This window comes from Marmota monax, unplaced genomic scaffold (assembly GCF_021218885.2).
Source record: "Marmota monax isolate L192 unplaced genomic scaffold, Marmota_monax_Labrador192_F-V1.1 WCK01_AAM20220418_F8-fsc00157, whole genome shotgun sequence".
Lineage (NCBI taxonomy): Eukaryota > Metazoa > Chordata > Mammalia > Rodentia > Sciuridae > Marmota > Marmota monax.
Window position 1 is genome coordinate 4,017,476 of NW_026694573.1, and position 23,133 is coordinate 4,040,608.

Sequence of the window (23,133 nt, forward strand, 5' to 3'; positions counted from 1 at the left end):
AAATTACTGAACTCCCCTGAGCTGGTTTGTTTGGAAAGTGAGGTTGTGTGTAGAGAACTACATGGTCTCCAGAGGCCCTTTAAAAATCTTATTTTTATTTTTTAGTTGTCAATGGATCTTTACTTTATTTCTATATATGTGGTGCTGAGAATTGATCCCAATGCTTCACACATGCTAGGCAAGTGCTCTACCACTTAGCTACAACACCAGATCCTCCAGAGGCCCTTTCATAAAACCATGTAACTAGATTCAAAGAGGTCCTGGTTTTCCAGTTTTGAGAACCTATTTAATTCAGCTCCTTTTTACACAGACAAGGAAACTAAGACTCTTATTCATATGAAAGGATTCAAACCTAGTGAGTTAGAATTAGAATTGAAACCCAGATTTCTTGACTCCCAGCCCAGTGAGTGCTCTTCATAGCACTTTCCTAAAACAATTAGAACGTTCTCCTTTTAAAAATTTATGTTTTAAAATTAATCTTTATTTTAAATGTATGACTTTTATCATTTTGGGTGCAAAACCAGGTTGATTTTCATTATTTTATGTACTTTTAGGATGCTTCATTTCTCTTTTGGGTTGGTTGGAATCAAATTCATCCAAAGGTTAGCAGTAAGTGAGCAGAGCCAAACTTCTCTGATGACTAGTTTTCCTTTCTTGATGAAATTTCAAGGAGGGAGTTTGAGACAATTTCATTTTTGGGGGGGCAGGGTGTATCAGGGATTGAACTCAGGCACACTTGACCACTGAGCCACATTCCCAGCCCTATTTTGTATTTTATTTAGAGACAGGGTCTCACTGAGTTAGTTGCTTAGTGCCTTGCTGTTGCTGAGGCTGGCTTTGAACTCATGATCTGTCTGTCTCAGCCTCCTGAGCTGCTGGGATTACAAGCGTGCACCACAGCGCCTGGCTCATTTCTTTCTGAAGATTTCCTTCAGTCAGATAAGGAAAGTTCAGAGCAAGAGCTTCCTGTGGTTGGCTGTGGTTATACTAAAGGGACCTTGATTTTAAGCAGCTGCTAAGACTTCCAATTCCATTTAATTCAAAGTTGTTTTAGTCAGCTTTTTCACTGCTGTGACTAAAAGATCTGACCAGAACAATATTAGGGAAGAAAAGTTGAGGGTTTATGGTTTCCAAGGCCTTAGTCCCTAGAAGGCCAGCTCCAATTCCTCGGAGCTGGATTTGAGGCAGAACATCTTGGCAGAAGAGCATGGCTGAGGGAACCAGCTAGCTCATAGGATGATCAGGAAGGAGGAAGCAGGACTTTATCCTTTCAAGGACAATAGGGGACAAAGCAGATTTCTCTCCTCCTCCTCCTCCTCCTCCTCCTCTTCCTCCTCCTCCTTCGTGCTGGGGATTGAATCCAGGGCCTTGTGTATGCAAGGCAAGCATTCTGTCAACTGAGCTATATCCCCATTCCTAGGGGGCAGATTTCTGCATCACAATATGATGTTCTTGATACACATATCCAAGTTAGTCATCTTTAATTCAGAACTAATATACTGGAGGCAGATGTTCCCATACTTTTGTTAATAGGTTTCACTGAGAAGGTCTCAGACCTAGGGGATAAACTTAGGTGAGTTGCTTTTTAGGCACCACAGTTTGCTCAGCTATGAACCTATCTACTTCAAGGGTTTCTTATGAAGATCACATGAGATAGTGATCTGTTAGTTGCTGAGGCTGGTCTAGAACTTGTGATCCTCCTGCCTCAGCCTCCTAAACCCAGGTTCTGTGAAAGTGCTTTTAGATTGTAAAGTTCCATTCAAATCCATTAACCACTTAGTTTTTTTCTATTCTTACTGAACATCTCATGGGATATGCCTGGCCCTGGGGAGGCAAGGAAACAGAATTGATGTGGTTTCTTTCCACAGAGAAGTTGTATATCTCTAGGGGAATCAGAAATAAATAGAGGGCTAGGGGTAAAATTCAGTGGTAGAGCACTTCCTTTGCTTACCCAGGGCTCTGTGTTTGATCCCCAGCACCTGGAGGGAGTGTGACAGTGGGGGTGATTAAGGTATGAGATATGAAATATCTTAGTAATTTGGATTTGTAGAGGAAAAAAAGGTTCCTAGAGAAAGTGTCCACCAATTTGCCTCTTGAAGGACAAAGAGGTCATTAGAGTTACAGGCAATACAGGCTTTGGGAGGGAGCCAGTCATGGTAATGATATCTATAATCCCAGCTACATGGGGAAAGCTACTGAACCTGAGATTCCTATCCCTAACCTGCATAATGTTAACCACCTCATGGCTTTACTCTGATGATCAAAAGCATGGAAAATGTTGGGCATGATAGTGCAGGCCTGTATTCGCAGCGACTTTGGAGGTTGACGCAGGAAGATTCTAAGTTCGAGCAACTTAGTGAGACCCTGTTTCAAAAGAAAAATAAAAAGGGTTGGGTCGTGGCTCAGTGGTAAAGCGTTTCTGGATTCAATCCCAGTACGAAAAAAGAAAAAGAAAGTGCCTAGTACTGAGAAAGGCATACATTAGTCACTTCCTTTCAGTTCTGTACCCTGAAGAAAGCTGGGGGGTCACTTTTGTTCCCCTTAGTAAACCTGTCAAACATTGTTGCTCCCACTTGGAGTAGGACATCAGTGCAGCCGTTCGCGCCTGCTCCGTGGGCGCCATTTGTAGAAGCCGGACGCAGCAGCCGCTGCTGGAGTCTCCTGGCAACCAGGTTGCCTGGCAACGGGAGCACGCCGACGGCTGGGGGGTGCCAGAAGACTGGAAGAGCTGAGGCAGGTGAGGGGCGGCTGTGGGTCAGTGGCGCGGGGACAGGGGGGCTCCCTGACCTACCCAGACCTGCCCACCCAGGACCGATGTCTCCACACCCTATCCTGCGTGTTTCTATAAATGACCGGACTCCAGTGTGTGCCCTCTAGAGGAGGGCAGGTCCCTGTCCCAATGCCTACTGTTTCCTGAGAGGGGAGCCCAGATCAGATATGGTTGTGTCATTCCCAGAGAGGCCCCTTTACCCTTGTCATCTGATGCCAGGTATCAGAGTTTGATTCAATTTTTACTGGGGAGATTCCTGACTATGTGACTAAATGCAATAACAATCATAACAATAGCCACAGGCTTGTAGGCCTCTGTTAATGGTTAATATGATAATGCTGGAAGGACAGGAAGGAGGTACTACTATTACTTCTTGTTTTTGTAATCGTAGAAAGGCACAGATGGAGGAGAAAACTTATTAAGGACCACTCTGACCTGGGATTGCAGCCAGCCCTTAACCACTAAGCCACACTGCTAATAGTTGTTGAAAGTGTGTGTGTGTGTGTGTGTGTGTGTGTGTGTAATAAAAATAACTCATCCTCTAACCTTAATTCTTTTTTTGCAGATGTATTCTAAACATGTGAATATGGGTTCTTGACAGGTGAATGAGCTAGACCTGGATTTGGACAATGGCTTCTAGCTTTACCAATTCTTCGACCTCCAAGCTCCTTGGCTTTTCTCTTAATTTCCTCATTTGTAAAATGTGGATAATACAAGTCTTCTCCTTATGGGGTGGTTGAGTTAAGTACTAGTTATTGCTGGCATCAGATAATCACTAAATAGAGAGACCATCTTGGTGTTTGCTTGTTTGGTTTGTTTTGTCCCTTCAGTGCCTGTGAGAACCGAGCTTATGAACTGTCAGAGTGTTTTCCTCTGTTGTTAAATGAATTGCATGGGAGAACTCTGCTTATCTGTAAAATGCAATATAGCCATTCACCTGCCCTCACAGTTTTGGTGATCAGATGAAAAGTAGTCTTTAAATCACAATAGTAATAACACAGCTTTTTGGGTTTTTTTAATCAGTGGTCTCTGCAGAACTTCATTTTGAAAGTCCTTTGCATGTGGAAAGATGGCTCATGCCCAGATCTCCAAGTATCTTCCTCCCGATATCAACCCCACCAAGGCTGCCATTGCCTATGGTTGTAGGGCCCTGCCCAAGCTGAATGAAGAGCTAAATTCAGAAGACCTGCTGACAAGGCAGAAAGCCCTCATGGCCCTCTGTGATCTCATGCATGACCCTGAGTATGTCTACGAGGCCATCAACCTAGGTGAGAATTTCACAGCCCAAGTGACCATGACTGGGATCTTGGCATAGCTCAGACACTGTTTGGAGCTTCAGTAATAAGGGTTGCTATTTAATGAGCCTCACTTGGGGCCAGCAGTACCTCAAGTGTTGTGCCTGAGTTATCTTAGTTCTTGTAGTGGCACTTTTAAGAGAGGAAATGTTCTGAATCTACAGACAAGAAAACTGAGGTTCAAAGAAAGGGTGTGAGTCTGGGATTGCCTAATCAATAAATTAATCAGGTTTTTTTTTTTTGTACTGGGGATTGAACCCAGAGACACTTTACCACTGAGTTACATCCCCAGATCTTTGTATTTTTTTAAATTTATTTTTGAGACAGGGACTAAGTTGCTTAGAGCCTTGCTGATTTGCTGAGGCTGGCCTAGAACTTGTTATTCTCCTGCTTCAGCCTCCCGAATCACTGATTACAGTCATGTGCAGAGTTTTTATTTGCTGAATCTGGTATCCTTAGATATATCCCATTCAAGGTCATGTGACTAGTTTGGGACAGGGTTGTAATTTTATCTCACATCTCTCCTGGGGTCAAAGAAATGGCAAAGGTCTTTTACTTAACACCATGGATGATTTTGAGAGAAGGCACTGGTAGGAAGTATACAAGGAAAATTGAGAAGTGTTAGATGAGATGGTCTCTGGGTGTGAGCCCTTTCAGTGACTCTCAAATGCTGTGTAACTGACATGATTCTTTAACACCCAAAGCAGTGGAAACGCTAGTCATTCTTGTTGTCCAACATTTTCTCACAAGTTGACTTCTGGGTTAATTAATTTCTAGTAATGGCAAATGTTCAAAGATTTTTCTATCTCACAGGCTTCCTGGAGAGCCTGAAATCTTTGCTGAAGGATGATGATGACGTGGTTCGAATAAAGACCACCGAGGTGCTCTACATCATGGCGACTCATAACGTGGGCAGGTGGGCAGCTGTCTCTTAGACCAATGCCTTATTTGGAAGACACACTCATCTCTGGATGGATGTTCTTGACTGACCTTAGTGTTCTTAATTTTTTTCTGTAGCACTGGTCTTTGGTGGGACTTCTGTTTGACCAGAACAAACCTTTGTGTGGGGTGATTTTTGGTTCCTTTTGTGAGGGCCTAATGGGACCCTCTGTTCCAGACTAATTTTTATGTTAGCGTCTAGCTATGAACTTCCCACTTTGAAGGTAGAAATTTAGTTCAGATCCCACATCTGCAACAATTTTGTCTTTTCTTTGATTTTTATGGGAAGCCAATTTCCCTGTCCCAGATCCCCACAGGGTCTGTGGCTCTAATTCCTGTTCCTGTGCAGGTGGTAAAATACCAGCTTCAAAGCACACATCTGTTTTAGATTGGTGATCTTACTTCTTGCTCAGGATGCTAGGTTCTTGGTTTCTGGCACCTAGAAATGTCCCTTTCCTGTGTACAGATTTGCATTTTACATTTAAACATATTTTACTACCACTAACCCTTGGTTAAGGGTTAGTGGTAGTAAGGGGAGGCTTGGAGGTGCTTTATCATATTAGTTGAGTTCAATCTTTTGACCAGAGATCACTAGTTTTACTTTGTATTAAAAACAGAACCCCACCTGGGCACAGTAATCCCAGTGGTTTAGGAGGCTGAGGCAGGAGGATTGCAAGTGGAGAACAACCCTAGCAACTTAGTGAGGTCCTAAGCAACTTAGTGAGACCCTGTCTCAAAGTAAATAAAATAAAATAAAATAAAATGGGCTGGGGATATGAATCAGTCGTTAAACACCCGTGAGTTCAATCCCTGGCACCAAAACAAACAAACCAAACTCTAAGTCATATCCCCAAACTCTACCCCTGGTCTTCTATATAAAGGATAATAATGGCCAGTGTGCACAGGTCCAGAAAAGAAGGGCAGCTTAAAGGGCAAGATGCTGACTGCCTTTAGGCTTGTTGAGTATGAACAGCAGTCACCCATTCTGAGAGATGTCAATCCATGTCAAGAGTGTGGGGGTATCTCATAAAACCCAAACTTACTGGGCCCTGTCACTCCCCAAGCTCTCAGACTGCTGGGGTCCTTCTGAGTACCTGCTTCAACCTGATCCTGCAGCCCTGGGCTAATTGGGTACTATGAATGGGGAGTGATGGTGATGATGTGGGGACATGGGGGGAGATAGAGGCAGGGGAAGGTAGTGCCGCAGTTAGCATTCTAAATCACACACTGCAACAGGTAGTAGATCAGTGCTGTGGTCAGAGCAGTGGGGTGAGGCCGTGGGCTCTGGTGTGTCAGGGTGGGGGGCACACTCTTCTCCTCTGTGACCTTTTGATACAAGTCTCAATTTGCCTATCTGAAATTACCTCAGAATGGTTCTTTAAAACTTTAAACAGGGCAAGGTGTGCTACTGTGTGCCTGTGCTGAGGTAGGAGGATCACTTGAGCCCACAAGTTCAAGCCCAGCCTGGGTAGCACAGCAAGATCCTGACTCAAACCAAACAAGAACAACCAATCAACAAACAAAAACAATTTTAGGGGTACAGGATCAGGTTGGAGCAGGTACTTAGGAGGACCCCAGGGATCTGAGAGCTTGGGGAGTGACAGGGCCCAGGAGTCAAGTGTCTCTCATTTTTCTTGTTGTTTTTCCTTTTTTTTTCTGGACTTGATATGGACATTAGGTTATAGTTTTTAGGGAGGGACAATGGATGCTGAGGAGAGATGATCAAATAGAAGTAAATGCCTAGGGAAGGTGACAGTAAATTATTTAGTGGCACTAGGATAACCTGCACTGGGGAGTCCTGGCTGTGCCCACATTAACAATATGGGAGGATATGGCGAAAAATCTGGCCTTCGCACAGAACATATTCAGTGTTCTCAGCCATTCCTCACACCACCATTGTGAGGCAAGTTGGGTACTGGGGGAGACCAGAGAGAGGACATACTACTATGTGCCCAGGGTCTAGGAGTCCAAACTCCAGCCTCTTACCAGCATACTACATTGGACAAGGAAGACAAAGGGCCAAAAACAAATATGGGTGATTTCTATATTTCCCCCAAGTTCAGCAGTAATCTTACAACTAAAGCCAACAGGTTTTGGAGCCCATTCAAATCCTGTGTAACTGCCCTGAACTGCCTGTGTTGAAACCTTTTTGCCCTCTTGCTATACAGGAAGTGATGGAAGGGGTGATGAGGATAGCAGCCCAGGCTGGGCATCTTGACACCTTGGGAAGTCAATTCACATATTTTCATGAACAGGAGAGTTTCCTAAATGGTCTAATCTTTCCTCTAGCTTGTGTGCTAGTGAGAGGGGCCACATAACTCCACAGACAACATAACTGGCTTTATTATAATTTTTATTTTTTGAGTGATCGAGATTAAACCCAGGGCCTCATGCATGCTTAGGACATGCTTTGCCACTGAAATAGACCCCCAAATCTTTTTATTTTATTTTTAAAAATGAGATAGGGTCTCATTGTTTCCTAGGCTGGTCCTGAACTCCTTGGCTCAAACCATCCTTCTGCCTTAGACTCCTGAGTAGTTGGGACTACCGTTATGCACCACCCAGCTTTCAAGCATGAATGACATAGAATGGGTCACAGGGTATTGACTGTCGAGAACCCAATGGTCAGTGAAGTCCCCTGCAACTTGTGTGTCCCATTATGATCTTTTCTTCCAGAACAATTCAAAACATTCCATAAATACATGACCAGTGTAACTCCACATCAAGTACAACCACAAGAATAGGATCCTAATTAGAATAAGTTATACTCCATGTATGTATAATATATCAGAATACATTCTACTGTCATGTATATCTAAAAAGAACAATAACAACAACAAACATTTCATTAAGGTTAATGCCATTGTAGCATAATTAGTTGCATATGTCCTATATTCTGGGAACTTAGCTGAGGGCTTCACACATGACTTCTCATTTATCTCTGAATTCTGCTCTGACAGATGTGACCTCAGCAGTCCTCTTTACAAGTTCAGTTGGATTCAATAATCAGTTGGTTGCTTTAAAGAAATGGTGAAAGCTGGGCGGCAGTGGCGCATACCTGTAGTCCCAGCAGTTTGGAAGGCTGAGGCAGGAGGATCACGAGTTCAAAGCCAGCTTTAGCAAAAGCGAAGCTTGCTAAGCAACTCAGTGCAATCCTATCTCTAAATAAAATACAAAATAGGACTGGGATGTGGCTCAGTGATCAAGTGCCCTAAAAAAATTTATTTTAGATTACCATTTTGCTGGGCAAACCCTAAACAAAAACAAAAACAAAAAACAAAAAAACCTCCCCCAAATCCAATCAAACAAAAAAAGTGATGGAGGGGTGATGAGGATAGTAGGGGATCCAAGAAAGAAATGGTATATTTTCTTTAAATGATTCATTTTAACCCAAAACACAAATGATAAGACATTGCTAATCCCCATATGGGACCTAGGCCTTTTCTAGGCTATGGATCCACTGGATGGTATGTCCTTGTCAGCTTTTTTTCTTTAACCACACACCTGATTTGCAACTATGGTTTCATTAAAGCAGAGCAAGAACTGGAAAACACTGGTGAAATAATCTGTGTGCAAAAAACATTCTAGAATCTTTTACAATTATCTCACTTTTTTTTTGTTTTTTAGACTTTTGAGTCTTTGCAAAACATTCAAACTTTTTTTCATAAGAAAATTTTAAAAAGTCTTCTCACCTAGTTGGCTTACCTAATATATATATAATCCTATTCATAATTATAATTACCCTATTCATAATTATAAAAACAAGCATAACAGGTACCCATAGGTCTGGAGGTAAGCAGCTGGCCTCTGGCAAGCTCACAACTCAACTAGGGGAAGATAAGTGGGAGAAGTTGGGGCGGGTGGGCTTATGGAGCTCAACTGAGAGCCAGTGAGCTCAGCCCTGCAGTTCAGGCAAGGTAGGTGCTTTGCCTGAACCCCTCTGCTGAACCATCCTCATTTTACAGACCTTGGGATTGATTGAGGGCCAGAAGAGTGAAAATAAGAATACAGGGGCACAAAGAGCTGGAGTCTAAATCATGGCTAGGAAGGAGCAGAGCTATGTGATTCTTGTCACCACATCAACTACTGCTCTGCTCTCATGGCTTCCGGGGATTCCAGAATGTGGTGTTTACTTCTGGCCTTGTCTGCCCTATCTAACATGAATTCAGACTCCCACAGGGGCCTGACCTCTTATTTGATCCTCTCCAGGCATGATATTAGTTATGTCTAAATCCACTTTTTCTTCCCAGAAATGGCTTTTTAGAGAATGATATCATCCTTGCCCTGTCCTTCCTGATGGATGACCCCTATGCACTGTGCCGGCAGAACCTGCACCAGGCATTCAAGTACCTGGCCCAGCTACCTTCAGGTAGGCTTGCCCTACAAGCAGATCTGGTAGATTTTCCTGTGGCCCCTGGACTTCCTCGCCAGGTCACATACACGCCAGACTGCAAATCACAGTCCTCAGTATATTAAAAAAATTTTTTTAGATTATCATTTTGCTGGGCATGATGGTACATGCCTATAATCCCAGCTGCTTGGGAGGTCAAGTTAAGAGGCTCACCTGAACCCAGGAGTTTAAGACCAGCCTGGATAACAGACTCACATCTCAACAATTTTAGCAACAACAACAAAAAAGTTACCTTTTTATTAAAATATAACATGTACTTTTAAAAGCACACATACGGGCAGTAGTTCATAGCTCAGAGATAGAGTACATACTTAGCAAATACAAGGCCCTGTGTTCAACCCCCAGCACCCTTCACATGAAAAAAGCAATAACTACAACAACAACAAAAGCAAAATCACGTATGTGAATATTTGATTAAATTGCACTAAATGAGTATGCCATGTGACAACTACCCAAGTCAAGAAATACATAGCATATTTCAGTACTCCAAGGCTTCCCATAAACACCATACAGGGTTCTACCTCACATCCAAAGAGAAACAATATATTTAATTTATAAGGCCATAGCTTAGTTAATGTTTTTTTTTTTCAGTGCTGGGTATTGAACACAGGTCCTTATACATGGTAATCATGTACTATACCCCCAACCCTGTTCATGTCTTTTTAAAAACTTAATGGAAATAGAAACATACAGATTATAATATTTTGCTTCTTTCACTCAATGTTTTGTTTCTGAGATTCATGTATGTTATATATTACTGATTTCTGCTGTTTTAGTGCTGGGGTTTGGTATACACATTATATATATAATGAGAGTGTACTGCAGTTTATCCATTCTGCTGCTGAGGGACATTTGAGTTGTTTTTACTTATGGCTACCAAGAACAAAGGGGTATAGACACACTTATATATGTCTTCTGGTGGGCACATATGTACATTTCTTTTGAGACATATGTAGGAGTAGAATTGGCTGGCATAAGATAAATTCATGTTCAGCTTTAGATGGTACTACTAAATGATTTTCTAAAATAGTTGCACCAATTTTCACTCCCAGTAGCAGTATATGAGAGTTCCAGGTATTCTACATTCTAATCAACATTTGGTCTTTTCTTTTTATTTTAGCTAGTTTGATGTGTGTGTGTGTGTGTGTGTGCGCGTACGTATGTGTATATAGTATCTTGTTTTTATTTTATTTTATTTTTGAAACTTTTACTTTTTTAATATATATCTTTATTTTTTTAATGTGGTGCTGAGAATCGAACCCAGTGCCTCACGCATGCTAGGTGAGTGTGCTACCACTTGAGCCACATCCCCAGCCCCAATTTTTTTTTTTTTTAATATTTATTTTTTTTAGTTTTCGGCGGACACAACATCTTTGTTTGTATGTGGTGCTGAGGATCGAACCCGGGCCGCACGCATGCCAGGCGAGAGCGCTACCGCTTGAGCCACATCCCCAGCCCCGAATTGTTTCTATTTTAATATGTATTTCCTTGGTAATTAAAGGGGAGCCCATTTATTTATTTATTTATTTATTTATTCTGAGATGGGGGTCTCACTATGTTCCCCAGCCTGATCCCGAATTCATAGGCTCAAGTGATCCTCCTGCCTCTCAGCCTCCTGAGTAGCTGGGATCACAGGTGCAGGCTACCATGCATGACTGGAGGCCCTTTAAAAGTTCTCTTTTATGAAATGTCACAGCAGGTTTTTAGGAATAAAGAAGGCCTGCCCCAAAGGTAATGTTGTACACACTCACTGTGGGCCCCTTCAACCCTGGTTTGTGGTACCCTTCAGCTGACTGCTCCTGCTAATTAGATGGGGAATCTAGGGTAACGATCACATGCCAACCACAGCTAGAGGGTTGACACTCGTCAGGTCGACATCCACCTGGTTGCATGAGCATTTTTAAATGAAATGCTCATTCCAAGAGTTGGGACAGTAGGCCTTGAAGTGGTATTTTAGGTAAAGGTAGACAAGTCAATGTTATAGTGCAGAAGTCAGATGAATCTGGTTTCCCTTCCCTTCATTCCTACAAGTTATTTCCTCAAATATAAAGTGAGGACAAAGTGAGATCAAAGTGAGAAAACACTGGCTAAGTGTACAGTCTGGCACCCTGAATAAGAAGTATAAGCATTCAGGGACTGTGAGACCTCCCTGAATTAAGGCCCAGAGACAAATGACTATGGGATCAGGTGCAGAGAGACAAGCCCAGCAGAGCAGTGCCCATGAGGATTGCTGCCTGTTCCTGAGGCACATCTTCCTCCAGCTGAACTGGGCTAGATGTTGGGCAGCATGCAAGGGTAGACAACAAGTGGTATTTTTAAAATGACCACTACAGGGGCTGGTAGTATAGCTCAGTGGAGGAATGATTGCCTGCCACGTGGAGACACTGGGTTCAATCCTCAGCACTGGTTCAAATAAATAAATAAAGCAAAGGTATCGTGTCCATCTACAATTTTTTTAAAAAAGACAATTATATCCCTGGTCCTCTCCCAAACCACCAAGATCAGTCTCTGGGGATCACCTCTGCACAGTTTTTTTCCCCTATATGGTAGTGGGGATTGAACCCATGGCCTCCCACATGCCAGGCAAGCACTCTACCACTGAGCTACACATCTATTCCACACACATATATTTTTAAATGCACCCTTGGCTGTTTCTCACATGTGCCTGGTGTTGAGAGCCTTGAGGTATCTGGTGTCTTCATAGAGGACCAGTACCAGGGCTGAACTAAACTTGTGCCCTGTGCTCACCATGCTAAAACTCAAAGAGTGAGGCAGGACTTGGTCACCTCTCATTCCTAGTGTGTGGGAAGGCTCTTAAAATTAGTATTACCTATTTAAAAGTGTCACCCAAGGCTCTTAAAATTAGTGTTACCTATTTAAAACATTTGAGAAACAGAGATAATAATAATGAGGGCTGAATACCACCATTCAGCTTTGCCAAATTGTAACATTCTACAATATTTCATATTTGTTTGAAAAAAGTCATATATAAATCCAAGTACTTTGTGAACCTTTTCCCACTCTTCCTCCCATCCTCCCTTGAACACTAATAAACTTTGTGACTAGATCCTCAATAAATCTTTATATTTATCACAAATATAAATTATATTATATATATATGTAATTTTGCTTTGTATGTCTTAACATGTCTTAACAGATCTTGCTGTACATATCCATATGCTACTTAAAATACCTTTTAAAACACTGCTTTTTAAAAAATGTGGGTACTAGGGGTTGAATTCAGGGGTAGTTAGCCACTGAGCCACATTCCTAGCCCTATTTTATTTTTAAAAAATATTTATTTTTTGGTGTAGATGGACACAACACAATGCATTTTATTTTCATGTGGTGCTGAGGATCGAACCTGGGTCCCGCCCGTGCTAGGCGAGTGCTCTACCGCTGAGCCACAATCCCAGCCCCCTAGCCCTATTTTATATTTTATTTAGAGACAGGGTCTCACTGAGTTGCTTAGTGCCTCACCATTGCTGAGCCTGGCTTTGAACTCAAGGATCCTCCTGTCTCAGCCTCCCCAGCTGCTGGGATTACAGGCATGTGCCACCATGCCCAGCTTAAAACACTGCTTTTTAAAAGGTATTTTTTTAAGTAGCATGGATAAATATTGAGATTGTCCATGTCATATCATGGGCTATATTTCATTTATTTCTACTGCTTCATGTTTTCACAGCATTTTACTGAACCATGATATTTTTCTTTTTTTTTGTTCTTTTGAGATATACATGACAGTAGAGTGTATTTTGACATATTATCCACAGCCATAAAGTATGCCATGATATATTTCTATGTTGAAACAACTTATTTGTTGAATTGTTGGCTCCATAGTTTTCACTTGTTTCTCTGTTGGGTGTTTCGGCTCCTGTGCTGCAGAAGGAATGACAGTGAGAGTTCCAGCTCTGGTTTTCCTGGTACACTCAAGGGAGAATCCCTCGGGTCCTCTCCTGAGGAGGGCGATCACACATCCTTGTTAGCATCCCAGTGGGTAGCTCTGGTGTTTCATTGTTGTGTTGCTTTGTTGATCCCTGTGATCAGTAAAAAGGATCAAAAAAAGTTTCCCCTCTGGCAACCTCTGCCTAGAGCCTCTGGGGATCCAGGGTACCTCAGAGTTCTTTTTTTATTTCTTAATTTTTTTTAATAATTGTAGATGGACAGAATGTCTTTATTTTGTTTGTTTATTTTTATGTGGTGCTAAGGATCGAACCCAGTGCCTCATGCCAGCTAGGCAAGCACTCTGGCACTAAGCTACAGCCCCAGCCCCTTTTTCTATTTCTTATTGATTCCAGGAAGTGTTCTTCGTTTATCTCAGATTTCAAGCCATTGTTGGTTACCTACATTGCAAATATCATTTCCCAAGATGTTTTTGTGACTTCTTACTATTTATTTGTTGAATCATTGGCTCCATAGTTTTCATTTGAATAATGTAATCAGTTTCATCAATCTTTTCCTTTGCATTTTTTTGCAGGGGTAGGGTTGTGTGTTGAGTAAGAGAATTCTTTACCCTGAACTTTGGAGATATTTTGCTATATCTTCTGCTGAAACCTTTAAGTTTTGCTTTTCACATTTAGTCTGTGAAGATACTTGGAAAGGAGTTCTATCTGTCTGTTTTTAGTGCTTGACAATCTAACACTGCCTGGACCCCAAAAGCTCTTTGGTTATCTGAGTTCTAAATGATGTTGCATGCCTGAAATTGGGAGGCTGAGGCAGGAGGATCACAAGTTCAAGGCCAGCCTTGGCAACTTAGCAAGACCCTGTCTCAAAATTAAAAAAAAAAGGCCCGGGGATGTACAATGCCCTGGGTTCAGTCCCTAGTACCTAAAAAACCATTCCAAACCAAACCCAACCAAAACAGAAGCCTTGGCCCTTTGTCATAGGATTTGCTGGGTGCTGCTCATCATTTGTGAAGGGCCCAGAAGGGAGGCCTGGGACCCTCTGGTGGAGGGATGGTTGGGGCTGGGAGGATGGCTGTACAGATGGATGGAGATAGTTAGGTAGTGTGATAGGCACCCCTGGACATCCATCCTGGAGGAATTTTTGAGTACTGTGGCTTCTGGGTTGGCCAGTGTGGCTTTGCCCGGAGTGATGCCCTTGTTGGGCTTACAGTTGGGGATATTTAGGTAAGGCATGGGCTTTTATTTCCTTGATGGCTGTACTCTTATCAGCATGTGACCTTGGGCAGTAGTGTAGCCCATGGAAGCTTGAATTTTGTCACCTGTATAGTTTAGCTGACATAGTCTGAACATAGGACTCAGCATGCTCTCAGGATATGCTGTGGTCATTACTATGGGTTTCCTATCCATAGCCACACTTGAAGGAAGATGCTTTTTTAAAAAAATCATGGTTCCCTTGACACCTGAGAGAGTACCTGGTTTGTGGTTAGCAGTCAATAAATACTGTTCAGCAGGTTTTATATTATATTTTAAAGGATTATTCATTGTTTTCTGGCTATAATTCACTTATACAATTGATTATTCATTCAATAAATATGTATTGAACCCTTGTCTTGTTCCCGTGACTGTGCCTTCAGTTTCCTCCCCTGTAATTCGGAATTTCTGTGGGAGAATGTTTGTAAGGTCTTCCCTCTAATTCTGCGTGATGGTCTGATTTGCTATGTGATTTCCCAGAGTGACCAGCAGGTGGCACCCTAGGACTGAAAACTGTTCCTACAGGGCCCTTGCCCATTCCTTCGAGACCTACTTTTTATGCCCCGAGATAGTGCTGTGTTAGGAGGGGAGAGACCAGGACTGTCCAGGCAAAGGCCATGCAGAGGCTTCCAGCCCTGGCTTCCCATTAGATCCTGAGTGATCACCAAGGATTTTTCTCTTTTCACCCACTACTCTTCCTATCCCACCCCTGCTCCTGCTAACCCCCTGCGAAAACAGGTCTCATTTTGTGGTCAGGCATTCTGGGGGAGAGAGTTCTGGTGCTTAAACTGAGGATTCTTTCCTAACTAGATTTTGGGATACAGCTAGACACCCCAGGGTCCCTTGGAAGTTTTCCACTACCAGTCCCAGGTGCATTGATTGACCAGGCACACCTGTGAATCTGGCCTGGCTCTTCCTTTTGTTACCCCATCCTTGTGCCAGGCTCTGAGATGCTGGTTTAGCTTTTGTGGCAGTGTGGTGGGATCTGATGTGTCCCTGATCCCAGTACGTGCAGCCTGGGCTTGGGTCAGGCCTTGGGAGTGAAGGTAGGTACCCTTCCTAACCCAGAGGAGAGTACTAGTTCTCCATAGGAGGGACCCTGCCTAAGGAAACTGGCTTCCTGGCTCCAGAAGGGAGCAAGTCTCAGGAGCCTTGGAGAGGCAGGGAACAGATGAGGAGATGTCTGGATGTAGTTTTGATTCCAGGCATTTTGAGGGATAGGGGACATCCTTAGAGTCATAGCAGTTAGAGGGAAATCTGGGGGGTGGTTGTGTCCATGAAGAACTTAAGTTCTGGGAGCAGGCTGCTTCTCCAGGCAGGACTGCTGGAGGAGAAAAGTGGGTATGCCCTCCCTTCAGCAGTGTGCCTCAGCCCCAGGCAGGGAATCTTTCTCTCTCCTTAGCAGTTTCCCAGACACCCAGCTGCCTGGGAAGTGGTCCAGAGCAAACCCTATTCCTCCTGGCCCTGACACCATAGGGCAGAGGGAGAAGGAGCTGTCTCAGAAGGGCAGGCCCTTTCTTTCCTTGCCTGCCCTCAGGACAGGGTGCATCAGGGGCCCAGGCACATGCTTGGCCTGACAGTCATTGGTGAGCTGTTGCTCCTATCCCCAGTCTTAGTGGGGATAATGCCCACCAACAGGGACACTCTGCTTGCTTGGTTCCCAACTTGCTGTACCTGTTAGATGCCTCCTCTCGTCTTTCCTCCCTTTTACCTGACCATGTCAAGCCTGGCAAGGGTCATAGAATCTATCTTCACCATCTCTGTTGGGTAAGGTGGCATTTTCCTTGAGGCTTTCATAATATTCCCAAGTAGTTTGAGACAAACTGTTACAAATGGAATTACTACAGGGATCAGATCCTCCCCAGAGCATGTCTGGGCTGCATTAGCTGGCACTTGCTGATTTGGGACCTGCCTCAGCATTGAGGACCCTTGCCAGGCTCCTTTCAGTGAGATGAATGTCCCCAGGGTGTCATCCAGCCTCAGTATGGCCCCCTCCTCCTCATGGTGCTATGTAACCTTCCCTCTGCCAGCTGGGCCCATACTCCTATGCCCATTTGTCCTGGATGGTTGGCATTGTCCAGGGCTTGGCAGGAACTCTGGGGAGTGTGGACAGATGGAGTGCAGCCACTTGGGCCCTAGGCCTGACTGCGTCACTTGTTACACACTGATGGTGGGAAGTTGTCCCCTCTCAGTGTCTGCTTCCTCTTCTGTAAATCAGAACAAATAATCTTGGCTTCCTAGGAGTGTGGGAAAGAGTGAGAAGTCACTGATGAGAGATAGGATTACTGTGACCACGGTCATCCCCCCACTGTCCCACCTTGGTGACCATACAAGTTATAGGGAAGGATGACAATCTCTCAGGAGTAGGGAGCTACGCATTAGTGTGTCCTGGGAGAGAAGGCTGGGGCTATAATGTAGTAAGATAGGCTAGACATAATCACCAGCAGAGGGCAGGCCAGCTTGGTTGACCCCAGCTCCTCCCCTTCAGCCATCCTCATCCTGCCCTCCCCTGCAAGGCTTTCTGTGGATATTTGCCTTATTGGTCTCTCTTGGATTCTCCAACTCAGCATGTGCCTTTGGAGAAAGATGGTGGGTCAGATGGTGCCCTTCCCTTGAACTGTCCAGTGGAATTTGCAGACACCTCTTCTTACTTTGCCTTGGAGTACTCTAGGAAGTAGAATGTGCGCAGCGATGCTGGGGTGGCTGTGAACTGAAGGTTGGGTGGATCCTGGACTGTGAGGCTGGGAAAGGGCATGTAAAGCAGAGAGATCAGCAAGAACAAAGGGGCGGGGGGGCGGGTCTTGTGAGAGAAGAACCAGTGCACATAAGCGGCAGTGGAGGACAGAGCTAAGGAGCCCAGCTGTGAGACCCCAGTATGGGGGTCTGGGAATCTGGGGTTCTGCAGCCTATGGGGAATTGTGGGAAATCTTGTGCTGACTGGGCTTTGAGAACCAGGAGGGAGCTCTTTACTGGGGAAGTCCTCCTCTGGTCTTTATGCACATCAGCTATGTATTTTTAAGTTAAAGATGCTCACAGTGAAATAACTGCTCTTTTTCACAGTTGGCATTAAAAAGCACAAAATGTTAACAATTTTAAGTTACATGTTATTTCTTCTTAAACAAAAGCTTCTTTGGGTTCTTGCTGTTTGGTGACGTGGGGAGGTAGAAAGGGAATCCCCACACTGGATACAGTGGGAATGGGGTGGCCAGAGCCAGGTCCAAGTGGTGGATCTGCACATGTGTGCACGTATTTGTATGCATGAGTGTGTGTATGCATTTGCATGTGTATATATTCCTAAGAACACAAGCTTGTCAGTAAGCAGTGGGTCCCAGCGTACACTTCTTCCCTAGCACCCACAGGGTTTGCACTACACTTTTATGGGGAGTGAACTTCTTCCCAGTTGCCCTGGGAAGATCAGCAGAAGTCATTTGTAGGGTGAGGGGTCTGGTTAATGGTGCAGCCTAGACTATTGCTGGGCAGGGTCCTGAGGGCAATAGGAGGTTCCCCTGGACTTCAATCTCCTCAAGCCACAGGGCCCTGACAGGTCTCCCCACTCTCACAGCTTCTTTCCTCTCAAGGTTATTCCTGACAATAATTTTAAAATGATTTTACCTAGGGCTGGGGGTGTGGCTCAGTGTTACAGCACTTGCCCAGCTGGGTTCAATCCTCAGCACAGGTGGGGGGTATTTATCTAATTTTGTGGAAATGTGGGAGCAGAAGAGGAAGGAAATTCAGTGTGGAAGGTAGCCCCAGCTGCCCAAGACAGCACCAAATTTAGCCATGTACACAGAACACTGGGACAAGATTCGGCTCCATTCAGGGTATTTTATTTTCTTCAAGTAGACAATCTTTGACTTTCATATGATCACCAGTTCCTCTCTTTCCCTCTGTACATCTCTTCAAGTCCTTGGCTGTGATTCTGCACGCTGACCTTGGACACATGGGTACTGAACAAAGAGCGAGAGAAGGAGATTTGCTAAGGGCTCTGGAGGTGCCTCCCCTCCCAGCAGCAGGGGTTCTTATTTACACATGGTTCTTGGCCAAGGTCCTTTCAAGGCCAGGGCCCATGGGACAGGAAGGTGCAGAGTGCATGGTCCCAGCAGGGCCTCCCTCAGGCCACAACGCTGGCTGTGCCTTCACAGGAGTCGTAGCAGCTCCCAGCCTATCTCAGGCTTGGGGCCTGCGGGGACTGGGGGTTGCAGGGGAACAATCTCTTGCCTCTCCTTCCTTCACTCAGCAAAGCCACAGATAATTTATGCTTTAAATACCAAGACATTTAGCTATTGTTCATTCGCTCCTAGGTGAAGAACCTTCTTTAAATACATCACATTTATTTTTCTTAAATAAAAACAAAGCAGAAAACTGCACCAATAACAAGAGGACACTGCAGAGGCTTATGTACAACATATGTCCTGCACTAGCCTTGCAGGACTATTCGCCCCAGAATCCTTTGGAGCAGAGGGACAGTGTCATCCGGGTAACAACTTTTACACTCAGCAAGCCAGACACAAAAAGGACCACCTGAAAAAAAATATGTTTTGAAAATCTGCATTTAAAAAAGAATACTCAACTGCATCTGAAATTTCTGTATATTTTTTGTTTTCCTGCGAAACACGATGAGATTTGGCCAAAATTAAAAAAAAAAAAAAAAGTATGTCAGAGAAGAAAAACCAGGTTTCAATTTATAAAACATCAGACCAGTAGAAGAAAAACTGGAAACCCAGCTGGTCTAAATTGAAGTAAATCGTGCCACTTGTTTTATTGTGTTGATTTTTTGCTGCATATTTTGAAGCTGTTTAAAAAGAGCCATGAGTGGCTGAAGGTCTGGTTAGTGCTGTCACATGGCTCCTCAGGTCCCAGGTCCAGGACAAATGGGGTACAGAGCAGCTGTGTGTAGGGTATGGCCAGCAGGGATGGCCTACAGTCCCTGCTCTAGCCTTCACTCCTTGTCATTGGCAAGGTACTCAGTCCAGAATTCAGGTGGTGAGCTGGCCTTTCTCCAGGCAACAGGGACACAGTTGGCCTGACCTGGTCCCAGCCCTGCTGCCTTTCCTCAGCAGTTGGATGCAGACCTCTGTGCAGAGTGGGGCCAGCTCAGGAAGGCAGAGTGAAGGGGCAGGATGATCTTATAATAAACTTGTGACAACAGCTCTTCAAATCTTGATGAGACCTCAGTGCTTTGGAGAACTCTGCCATCTCCAGGTGTGTGTGTGTGTGTGTGTATTGTGTGTGCATGCGCGCATGTGCACACGTGTCTAACTACCTAGCAATCTATCCATATATATTTATGTTTGCAGAAATGTGGGGCCAAGGAGGTGGCAGCTGAGGGTTGTGGGGGACATTCTTCAGGCTCCCCATTTCCTGCCCCTGGGTTGGGCTTCTCTAGCACAAGTTGGGGTGTGATACCCCATGGGTTTTACCATAGGCAAGCAGGCTGGGCCTGGCTCCTCAGCAAAGGCCAATGTACTTAAGATTGTTCTGTATAATGACATCTGTCACTGCGTCAAAGACAAACTGGATGTTACTGGTGTCAGTGGCACAGGTGAAGTGGGAGTAGATTTCCTTGGTCTCCTTGTTGCGGTTCAGGTCCTCGAACTGCCTCTGGATATAGACGGCGGCCTCCTCATATGTGTTCTGGCCCTTGTATTCAGGGAAGCAGATGGTGAGCGGGATGCGCCGGATCTTCTCTGACAGCAGGTCCTTCTTGTTCAGGAAGAGGATAAGTGAGGTGTTGATGAACCAGTTGTTGTTGCAGATGGAGTCAAAAAGGCGCAGGCTCTCCGCCATTCGACTCTGGGTGGGGGAAGGAAAGTGTTGGCATTAGCAAGTATAGACCCTAGACCCTTAGTCCTACCGGGAGGAAGCCTTCCTTAGCACAGGGTCTGCCAGCCCAATTCTGGTCCCCAAGAGACACACCATGATTTTGTAAAGTCCTTCCTCTCTCAGGTCAGCTTCCTCCCACACTCTGAATCCCATAGCGTTTCCCATGCCTGTCTCTTGCTTGCCCTACATCCATGCACGGAAGCGCAAATCTTCCACATGAGCTGCTATGAGATCATGTCTCCTTTAAGTCTGGGTTTTGTGCAGTCCTTTGAAATTTTGATCCTGCTACATGGTACTTCTGAAGGAGCAGCCTGCACGTCTGTAACCAAAGAATTCTGAGCTAGGAATGAAATGCCTGCCCTGCACCAGGCTCCTCTCCCCACCTTACTTGGCTTTTATACATTGCCAAAGGCTTCCAGCCCTGCTGTATATTGAGGGCAGGATCCTGGCCATATTACCTGGTGGCCTGGACTGAGCAGGTAGGCTTGGCCCATGTAGAGAGCAGAAAGATGGCATTCAGGATAGAGCGGTGACCAAATTATAGAACACGGCCCTATTCACCACCCATCTTTGCCTCTCTTCTTTCTGAGGACCTTGAGTAACTCTGGACTTCAAGCAGTATAATGCTTTTGTCTCCCCAATCTACCACAAAACTGACAATTCTTACTTCTAAAAGAAATAACTACTGAGAACTACAAGAACTCCTACCTGGAATTACTGCTGGTGAAAGTTGTCCTCATTTTAAGATAAACTGAACCAGCTAAAAGTCCAGACAAGTCTGGGTCCAGTTTAATTAAGATGTAAGGCTTTGGGGCTGGGGATGTGGCTTAAGCGGTAGCGCGCTCGCCTGGCATGTGTGCGGCCTGGGTTTGATCCTCAGCACCACATACAAACAAAGATGTTGTGTCCGCTGAAAACTAAAAAATAAATATTAAAAATTCTCTCTCTCTTTCTCTCTCTCTCGCTCTTTAAAAAAAAGAAGTTTTCAGCCCTTGTCCAAGTTAAAGATTAAAATGCCAATTGATATTAGACTTAATAAACCAAGTAATCATATTTTAATCTCTGATAGAAATATTGAAATCTCTGAAAGAATATGTAACTTCCATACAAATTAGGTGGAAATGCAGTAAAAATAATAAAGTCAATAAATATAAATTTACATTAAAAAAAAAGATGTAAGGTTTTGGATTGAAGGTCTTTTCTGACCAGATTTTATCACCATTGACCATGGCATTGCAATGTAGTTGGCATTAACAGTGCAGACGTGAGACACCAATATCACCAATGACTGCAGTAATAATAAATGGCAACTACAGATGGACATGAGGTGATACCTGTTCAATCCTCACACCTTCTTATTCCCATTGTACAGATGAAGAAACTGAGAGCTAGAGAGGCAGGAAATGTGTTCCATGTCCCTTGGTTAGGATCTCTAGGCTTGCTGCTCTTGTAGGTTGGATCCAAGGGCGGTCACCCCAGGGGTAGCCGGGAGGATGCCTCACAGACACCCTGATTTCTATGTCCATCTGGGAGACCATGTTTTCCAAATCTAATCTTGTTCCTTCTTTAGATGATCTCAGAATAACAAACTGAAAAGTGGGTAGCCTTAGGTCTAGGTGTGGGTAGCCTCAGGTCAGGTTTAGGTGGAAGTGACCTTACTGCAGAGAGAATTATGAGGCAAGGCTCCAATCACAGCAGTGCCCTGGGGACAAGCACCTCCACAGTTGAACTGGATATGGTGTTCCCAAAGGTGAGATCAGTGTTGGTCTAGGAATGTCACACTCCACTGGGAGAGTAATTAGTTCTAATTACTGGAAGTTACATTGTAAAGATAATGTGGAAACAGAGCTGTCACTTCTCATAGGAATGTTATAAGTGGAGGCTATGTTTCTGACCCCCAATACTGCATCAGCTATGGTCATTAACACATATTCATTGAGCAGATGCTCGCTGAACATATTCTGAACTCATGGGCCACTGACAGGTCCACATGTCTGGCGATGGGCCCTAGAACTGTGAGCCCTGGGGCTGAGGGAACAGAGGGGCTAGGCAGGAGTATCCAGCTCCATTTAGGGGTGGGCTGGTGGTATGAAGAGGATAGTCTGGTCATTAGCAGGGTATGGTCATGGGGTTGAAGGGTGGATAGACAAGCACAGAGTGGGAGTAAGGGCCTGGCTCAGGCTCCCTGAATCCTGCTGGATCACCTGGGGTGAGAGTTGGCATCGATTCTGCATCCAGTTTAGCCTAGCTTCTTGGGCAAGAAGGAGAATGTAGCCAAGAAGAGAAGTAGGAATGCACCTCAGCATGCTACAACGGTGCAAGAATGCTGGCCATCGCTCAGGGAGGGCTCTGTGGGTTGATTCTCTGTAGGGCACATGTGACTGGGAAGAGCTCAGGTGCTGAAACCCACGTGGAGCAAGCTGGAGTGGCAATGGGAGGGGCCAGTAGACCAGATGGGCAAATCTATCCCCTAGGCCATCTTAGCGACCATTTTTGTTGGCACCATAAGCCCCTTCCACCCAAGTGGTCTGGACCCTTTCCCTGATGATGCCTCTCAATAGACTTTGGAAACCCTGAATGATTCTGGGCATCCTGTTCCTGACAAAGATCACAGAAACTCAGACACTTATCTCAGAAGGCAGCAGAAGGCAGAGGAGGGAGGGTCCTTCCTCCATTGTGTGGCATCTTTCACACGTGCTCACCAGAGTTTTTGATTTCAGGTCTAGGTGTGGGTAGCCT

General features: G+C 44.6%; 2 protein-coding genes across 3 annotated transcripts in view; one reads left to right on the forward strand and one right to left on the reverse strand.

Annotated features, from left to right (window-relative positions):
* Nucleotides 1-2,665: 2,665 nt before the first annotated feature.
* Rsph14 (radial spoke head 14 homolog) overlaps nucleotides 2,666-23,133 on the forward strand; it is an 82,437-nt gene continuing 61,969 nt past the window's right edge. The window contains exons 1-4 of the mRNA XM_046421145.2: nucleotides 2,666-2,737; nucleotides 3,794-4,038; nucleotides 4,879-4,981; nucleotides 9,255-9,373. Coding sequence (XP_046277101.1) covers nucleotides 3,840-4,038; nucleotides 4,879-4,981; nucleotides 9,255-9,373 — 421 coding nt within the window. The 5' untranslated portion in view covers nucleotides 2,666-2,737; nucleotides 3,794-3,839. The remainder of the gene's footprint in view (nucleotides 2,738-3,793; nucleotides 4,039-4,878; nucleotides 4,982-9,254; nucleotides 9,374-23,133) is intronic.
* Gnaz (G protein subunit alpha z) overlaps nucleotides 18,377-23,133 on the reverse strand; it is a 52,370-nt gene continuing 47,613 nt past the window's right edge. For both annotated transcript variants that reach the window (XM_046421143.2, XM_046421144.2), the window contains exon 3: nucleotides 18,377-20,364. In XM_046421143.2, the coding sequence (XP_046277099.1) occupies nucleotides 20,020-20,364 (345 nt within the window). In that variant the 3' untranslated portion in view covers nucleotides 18,377-20,019. The remainder of the gene's footprint in view (nucleotides 20,365-23,133) is intronic.